Here is a 7,500-nt window from a genome sequence, read left to right as displayed (position 1 = left end):
TGCAAGGGAGTTGCTTTCTGAACTGGTCGTCAGAGTGATGATGGGGAGTCCATCAGCCTGATATAAAAATAAAAAATATATATTTTGCGTTTAAAATCTTGATATCTACCATGATCAGTAACCAAGCTAGCTGACTGAAAAGTGTAGCTACTTGTTAGATTGAGTTGTTGGAGAAGTTTATGGTGCAACTTGATATATGTCCCAGTGTTATCCCCCCCCCCACCAAACTATTCCACTAATCCCCTAATTTCATTAAAAGTTGAGTGTTTGTGCTGTTGTGATGCTAATTGACAGCTTGTTTTCTCCTCCTAGGGCTCTGCCTCTGAGTGGATGGTTTTGCCAGTTGAAGGCTCAGATATGGGAAATTAGCAGTTGAAATTAATGTCAGCGTTAAATCAAACATCAACCTTGCTGTAAATGTTTTTGAATCAACCCATTTACCTGATTAGCAGTGAAATAATGAAGTGTTTTCTTTCCAAAGAACTTTTTCTACCTGAAAGTTATAAGCCAACATCTCAAAAACATAACTAGCTTGTAAGCAAAGGACTTAAGATGACTCCTAACTTTAATAATAACCCATAATGTGCTTTATTTTCATCCCATTTTGTGAGAGTGTCTTTTTATTCCAATGGTGGATATCTCATTTTGAAATGAAACTCTTTCATCAGACAGCTTGCTAGTACACTGTCTAGCTGTTATTGATCACAGATCGCTCTTTCATCAACACAGTGATTTTTGGGATTTAATAGCAGCCACACTTCCCTCCCTGTCTTGTCCTGCTAGGCATCAGCCAGGAGACGGACTCTTCCGGCGGAGCGGTGTCCGACCAAGGCAGAGGGTCGGGCTGCTCCTCCAGCGCCCCCGCCAGGATCGCGCCGGTGGTGCGGACGGTGTGCTACATCGCGGCGGAGCTGGTGCGCCTGGTGGGCTGCGTCGAGTCCATGAAGCCGGTGCTGCAGTCGCTCTACCACAGGATCCTGCTGTACCCCCCGCCCCAGCACCGCACCGAGGCCATCCGCATCATGAAGGAGGTGGGAGGGGGACACGGAGGGGGAGAGTCTCCTCGACACATAGGTGTAGATGTGGGAAGGGAGACGGGGAGGCATGTCCTCCTCAGCGTTAGGTCAAGAATGAGCTGTCCCCCCAGTTATTTCTGCCTTAAACGCTGCATCTTTACTCGCTCTGCGTTTTTAGAAGCACAGTTGAGTTTTACTGAAGCACATTTTGTGATAAACACCCGTTCCCCCTTAAAATGAATGAAGCCCTTTTCCTGGTTCAACAACAAATTAGACTACAGTGTTAATATTTGATTGTTAAACTGAACCCTTCAGATTAGAGCTGAATAATTAATCTAAATATGAGCTGCAATTTCCAAATCGCAGAGGCCGCAATTCAGAGAGAAGGGCGTCCGAACTGGATTTATAAATCTTTGGTCCATGAATAAAGTAGAATATTGGTGAAAACCTTTCATCAGACTCAAATTCAGTAAATCCTGCACACTGATATATATATATTTTAACAAAATAACTTTTCTTTAAACAATTTTTAAGTTCTAAAAAAATTGATAAGAAAAGCTTGTGATCATATATACAGTTTCAATTGAAATATTCTGTCAAATAATTGCAATTAGATATTTTCGTCAATATCTTTCAGCCCTACTTCAGATCAGGGGTCAGTTTAGCAATGTATTACTGTATTTCAACTCCTCACTCTCTCATACCTGCATACTTTGCTCATGCTAAGTTGCATGTTTTGTTTAAATATTGCCAGTGAGGTGAGGGAAAACTTAGTTGCATTTACTGCTGCTACTGTGCCTGTAGTATGTCAGTGTGATTTGCTGCCTAGAGTGTGTGTCGCCCAAAGTTTAAATGAAAACGCGATAAGAATTTTGTGTTTATCTCTGAAAGAGAAATTTATATTTTCTCTTGCGCCCCTCCACAGGGAGGTCAGAGGTCAGAGGTCAGAGGTCAGATCTGCAGCTGGTAGGGATTCAGTTTCAGGACACTTCAGCAGGACGGAACCGGACTTTTCCAGTTGAAGGATTATTCACTACACCGCTCTGCTGCCCAGAGGGTGTAGACAGATGTTCACCCATGATTCTTTATAGATCCTTTGAATTCTGCTAAGAAATAAACACGGGTTGGATCTTAATGGAATAAAGAGATCCTTAAATTGAGTTCCCCTTTAGAAAAAGCACAGCGAATGGTTCGCATAGCAAGCAAGTCCTGATGCCAATCCGTCTTCAAGGTGAAGCTTTGCTCTGTGCACCAAGAAGCACGGTAATATGCATGAATTATTCATATATGGAGATGATTGAGCCAACACACACACACACACACACACACACACACACAAGCCTTTGTTACTATGCCTATGAGGATACACACTCCCTAAGCATTTAACCTCAACTCCTTGACCTAAAATGAACTTTTTGTGACGACCAGCAAAAACGTCCTCGTAAGTAAAAGTACAAAGGATTAATTCAGTTTATAGCACAGTGCTTGACATTTGACACAATAGAATAACTAAATGAATTTAGTGAAATTAGAAAGCAAATGAACCCCTTGCACCCTGATTTTCCCCTTAAATTTCCCCTTAAGAAGTTAGAAAAAGTATTTTTTTCCAGGCTGTATGACAATGTCTCATACATGTTCTGTATCTGCTCGTTCCAATGCTTAATTGAAGCTATAGCTGCTTATACTGAGTGAAATATTCAAAGCCATTTTTTTATGGCTGCACCATTACATCAAATGGAAAAAATATTGTGTCTTTTGCGTAATTTTATACACATTTCCTTGTAATTCAGCATGACATATTTGGTATCTTTGGAAACTTTGGGATCTTGACTAGAATTTAAAATAAAGTTCTGTTTATTGGAACAAAGCTTGGCTGCGACACATGCGTTTGTAATGATTGACCCGCCGGCGGGACCAGCAGGGTGGAACAGGTTTGAAATAACTAGTTTTATCTGTCTCTCTCTGTGTGTGTGTGTGTGTGTGTGCGTGTGCGTGTGTGTGTGTGTGTGTGTGTGTTAGATCCTGGGCAGTCCTCAGAGGCTGTACGACCTGGCCGGTCCCTGCGTGGCTGAAGCCGACACCAGGAAGCGCTCCTTCTCCAAGAGGAAGTCCCACCTGGATCTGCTCAAACTGTCAGTGAAGCCTCTCGTCTTCGGTCTCATGCTGCGTTCCGGAAATGTCGGAAAGTTGGAAATTCGGACTTCAAGGAAAAATGCAATGAAACGGCCGCAAAGATGCAATTACAACCTACGAGTTGGAATTTCCGACTTCTGACTTTGAATGGAACGCAGCGTTAAAATCAATTTCAAACTCTTAGTAGATCTGCCGTGTTTAGTGCTTTTCGTGATTCATTTTTTCATAAATATGATACAATATAATACGTTATGATTTGATTCATATGATATTGCCAGCACTCCTGATGTCTTTTGTGTCAGTGAAGAGCAGAGAAATCCTTATGCCCTTCACTTGTTTAAGCTATACATGTTTGTAGCCTTGGTTATGTTCAAAAACTTGCTGCACAAGTAATGGTTTATATTCGTATATCGCAATTTTATTTTCCACAGTATGAATATTGCCATGGGGGCAATATTGAAACTTTCCATTTCACTTAGAATGCCAGCTGTAAGTGAAAATAGTCAAGATGTTGATACTAGATGTGAAAAGTGCAGTAAAATAATTTTGTTCCACAAGTCATCAGGACTGATTAGTGATTAATCATGATTAATAATTGTGATCACAAAATCTCAATATCACTTTAGCTGTAGTTGTGCATACCTATGTTATGAGTTTACAGATTGCAGGCCTATGTCCCACAAAAAAGGGTCTTTATATCCTTAAATGTTCTTAAACCATGTTAAAATTTGAATCCTGACTAAATTTCACTGGATGCAAGCAACGCATTTGAAAATGTGTGTGTGTGTGTGTGTGTGTGTGTGTGTCCTCCCTCCTGCAGAGTGATGGACGGCATGACGGAGGCCTGTGTGAAGGGAGGCATCGAGGCGTGTTACTCGTCGGTCTCCTGTGCCTGCGCTCTCCTCGGGGCGCTGGACGAACTCTCCCAGGGCCGCGGCCTCCAGCCGGAGCAGGTTGGCCGCCGTCACACACACACCGCTCACTTTAGGTGGTAGTCTGGATGTTAGAGGGACAGGCCCACGGTCGGGGCGCTGAAACCCAGGGGGGCTGCTCAGTGGCCGACAGGAGAAGACTGTGGTTGTACTGGGCAGCTGCCGAGTGTGAGTGTGTGGAACTGTATGAATGTGAAGCAGGGCGTTTGCTTAAATATTATGAGGCCTCAGTTCGCTTTCTCTTGATATATATATTAAGGATGGGACGATATATCGAAATACAAAAATGTGACAATATGTATCGTGGGGCAGAAATGAATGGTGATATCGGCTCCATGTTATTCTGCTGTAGTAATCACAGATGAGAGGCTTGACCATCACAGTTTCACACACTCTCCATCCAAATTATATTATTGTCACTTTGTAATGACATTTTTAAATTGTTGTTTACATTCTAGCAGCCAATGCCATCGCTAGAAAGATTTGTGGCTCAGAAATAAGCATATTTCTGCATAGTCATACATTTGTTGTCGTTATTTATTACATCATATTGTGGTTGTATTGAATCCTGAACCCCTTATCGCGTATCGAATCGTATTGTGAGATAAACAGATCGTCCCGTCTCTAATATATATGGTTGAAAGATACTCAATTATAATTGGATGTTCACAGCACTTATAAAGGATGAAGGCAGATTTAAGCACAAAGAAGAACTGACTAGCTGTGTTCCACAGGCTCGCTTGCTCCTCAGGCGATTGGACGATCTGAAAGAAGGGGCGGAGTCGACGCGCGAGTCGATGGAGATCAACGAGGCCGACTTCCGGTGGCAGAGACGCATCCTCTCCTCCGAGCACGCTCCGTGGGACCCCAGCTCCGTGTCTTCCTCCTCCAACATGACCGGCGCCACCACCGAGCGCAGCCCCGACATCAGCATCAGCATCACCACGGAAACGGGCCAGACCACTCTGGATCTGGAGGCGGGGGAGCTCGGCCTCGGTCCGGGCCACACCACTCCTGAGGAATGCGGGGAGGAGCCGCGCCTCCCCTCGCCCTCCTCCTGCGGCGCCGGTCTGGACGGAGGCGAGCGCGAGCCAAGCCTGCAGCCGGACCTGAGAGGCCACCGGCAGGCGGAGGGAGGCGCGGGGGAGGCTGGGGGAGGAGGAGAGAAAGAGAGAGGAGGAGGAGGAGGAGGAGGAGGAGGAAGAGGAGGGGGAGGAGGAGAGAGAGGAGGTGCGGTTCCTCCTGATGTGGTCCAGCGGAGCCACGCCCTCGTCTACCCTGACATCACCAACTTCCTGTCTGTGGAGTCCAGGTGCAGGTCGCACCACGGAGGGGGGTCGCGCTACAGCGAGAGCAACTTCAGGTTGGGGTGTGTGTGTCCGTGTGTCTGTGTGTGTCTGTGTGTGAGTCTATGCACTGTTTATGTGTGTTATCAAGGGTGGAAGTAACAAAGTACTCTTGTTACTGTAACTGAGTCGCTCTTTGGTGTACTTGTCCTTTTTTTTAAGTCAGTAATTTTACTTTTATTTACATTTACTTACTTAAGTCTGTTAAGTACTGCACGACTTTATAAATTGCATCCGTTACAGAGTACAGATGTTGAAGGCTCAGTGACTTACAGTACAGTTTTAGTACATTTTAAACGAGCAACATTTTACTTTTATTGAAATAGTTTTACACCAGCAATTTACAGCAATAATTTTACTTATTGAGTAAATTTTCAGCAAAGTAGCAGTACTTTTACCTGAGTAGTTTGAGTACTCGCTTCTCTCCAAACCTGTTTATAGTCCATAATCTTTAGTATGTCTGTCTATCTATCTATCTATCTATCTATCTATCTATCTATTTATCTATCTATTTATCTATCTATCTATCTATCTATCTATCTATCTATCTATCTATCCATCCTCCAGTGTGGAGGAGCAGGACTTGTCGCGGACAGAGTTCGACTCGTGCGATCAGTACTCCATGGCGGCGGAGAAAGACTCGGGCCGCTCGGACGTGTCCGACATCGGCTCGGACAACGTGTCGCTGGCGGACGAGGAGCAGCAGACGCCCCGGGACTGTCCGGGCCACCGCTCCCTCCGCACCGCCGCCCTGTCGCTCAAACTGCTCCGCAACCAGGAAGCCGACCAGCAGAGCGCCAGGCTGTTCGTCCAATCGCTGGCGGCGCTGCTGCCCCGGCTGCTGGGATTGGCCGGCACCGCGGAGGTGGACCTGTCGCTGCAGAACTTCTCCTCTACGTTCTGCTCCGGGCTGCAGGCCGGTGAGAGAGGGAGAGGGGGGAGGGCAGGGTGGAGGTGGAGAGGGTATTAGTGCTGGGGAGCAGTGTTGCTGCATGTAGGAAAGCTACTAGTTTAACTACATTTCCCAGCAGCGTGGGGGTAGTTGAGCTATTTTCAGAATCATAAAGTGTTTCCAGTAGCTAGCTGTTTTGTCCACTAAGTAGCTGGATAGCGTGACCAGACCTTCATTTCCTTGTAAAACACATCGTGTGATCTGTTGCTGCACCACCAGTCCAGATTCCACAAGCCGCACCAGCCATTTGCTTGCTGCACAATTATTTGAAAAATTACCATAATACGATACGATACAATACAATATGATAGGATACGATACGATATGATACGATACGATATGTTACGATACGTTATGATACGATACATTACGACACGTTATGATACAATATGATACGTTATGATACAATATGATACGATATGATACAATATGATACGATACTATATGATACAATACGATACATTGTGATGCAATACGATACATTGTGATGCAATACGATACCATACAATATGATAGGATACAATACGATACGATAGAACTTTCCTGTCAGATTTGAGATTGGATTTACCTTCACTGTGACCAAGAGGATAGCAAACTCCTGCTGACCTGTGTGACTGCTGATGGGTCGCCATGCAATACTTTACTGAGACTGTGGTAGGGCTGGACGATAATTCAATATTATCGTTTATCGTCTTTCAGTGGGATTATATTGTGATGATATGGTGATTTTGGGATATCGAGACGCAGAATTCTGCTGTCTAAACTGATGAGAACAAGCTAATTTTATTTAGAAACTCAGACAAAATGTGTAGTATGGTAGGAATATTATGTGAAAATTTCAGTTTAGTTTGACATCACACCAAACATTACCATGCGGTTCAATATGATGAACATTAATTTGATTATTTAACGTGATTTCGCTTATGTGAGCCATATCGTCATATATATCGATATTGAAAAAAATCCGTATGATTATCGTGATATTGATTTCAACCATATCGTCCAGCCCTAGACTGTGGTAGCTATTAAATGTATTACACAGGCCTGTAAACTCAGACGCGCACAAGATGAGTTTCTCCTCCATCCTTGCCCATCGACGCATGCTTCACATAAAGCTGTAA

The 7,500-nt window shown here is 44.3% G+C and overlaps 1 protein-coding gene across 1 annotated transcript in view; it reads left to right on the top strand.

Moving 5' to 3' along the window:
* The window catches only part of arfgef3 (ARFGEF family member 3), a 67,163-nt gene that overhangs the window by 21,624 nt on the left and 38,039 nt on the right, over positions 1–7,500 (top strand). The window contains exons 11-16 of the mRNA XM_078288644.1: positions 791–1,031; positions 3,036–3,148; positions 3,970–4,102; positions 4,816–5,167; positions 5,312–5,444; positions 5,995–6,347. Coding sequence (XP_078144770.1) covers positions 791–1,031; positions 3,036–3,148; positions 3,970–4,102; positions 4,816–5,167; positions 5,312–5,444; positions 5,995–6,347 — 1,325 coding nt within the window. The remainder of the gene's footprint in view (positions 1–790; positions 1,032–3,035; positions 3,149–3,969; positions 4,103–4,815; positions 5,168–5,311; positions 5,445–5,994; positions 6,348–7,500) is intronic.

This window comes from Centroberyx gerrardi, chromosome 15, assembly GCF_048128805.1.
Source record: "Centroberyx gerrardi isolate f3 chromosome 15, fCenGer3.hap1.cur.20231027, whole genome shotgun sequence".
NCBI classification, from domain to species: Eukaryota; Metazoa; Chordata; class Actinopteri; order Beryciformes; family Berycidae; genus Centroberyx; species Centroberyx gerrardi.
Note: the sequence above shows the minus strand (reverse complement) of the source record. Positions and strands in the feature narration are given on the sequence as shown.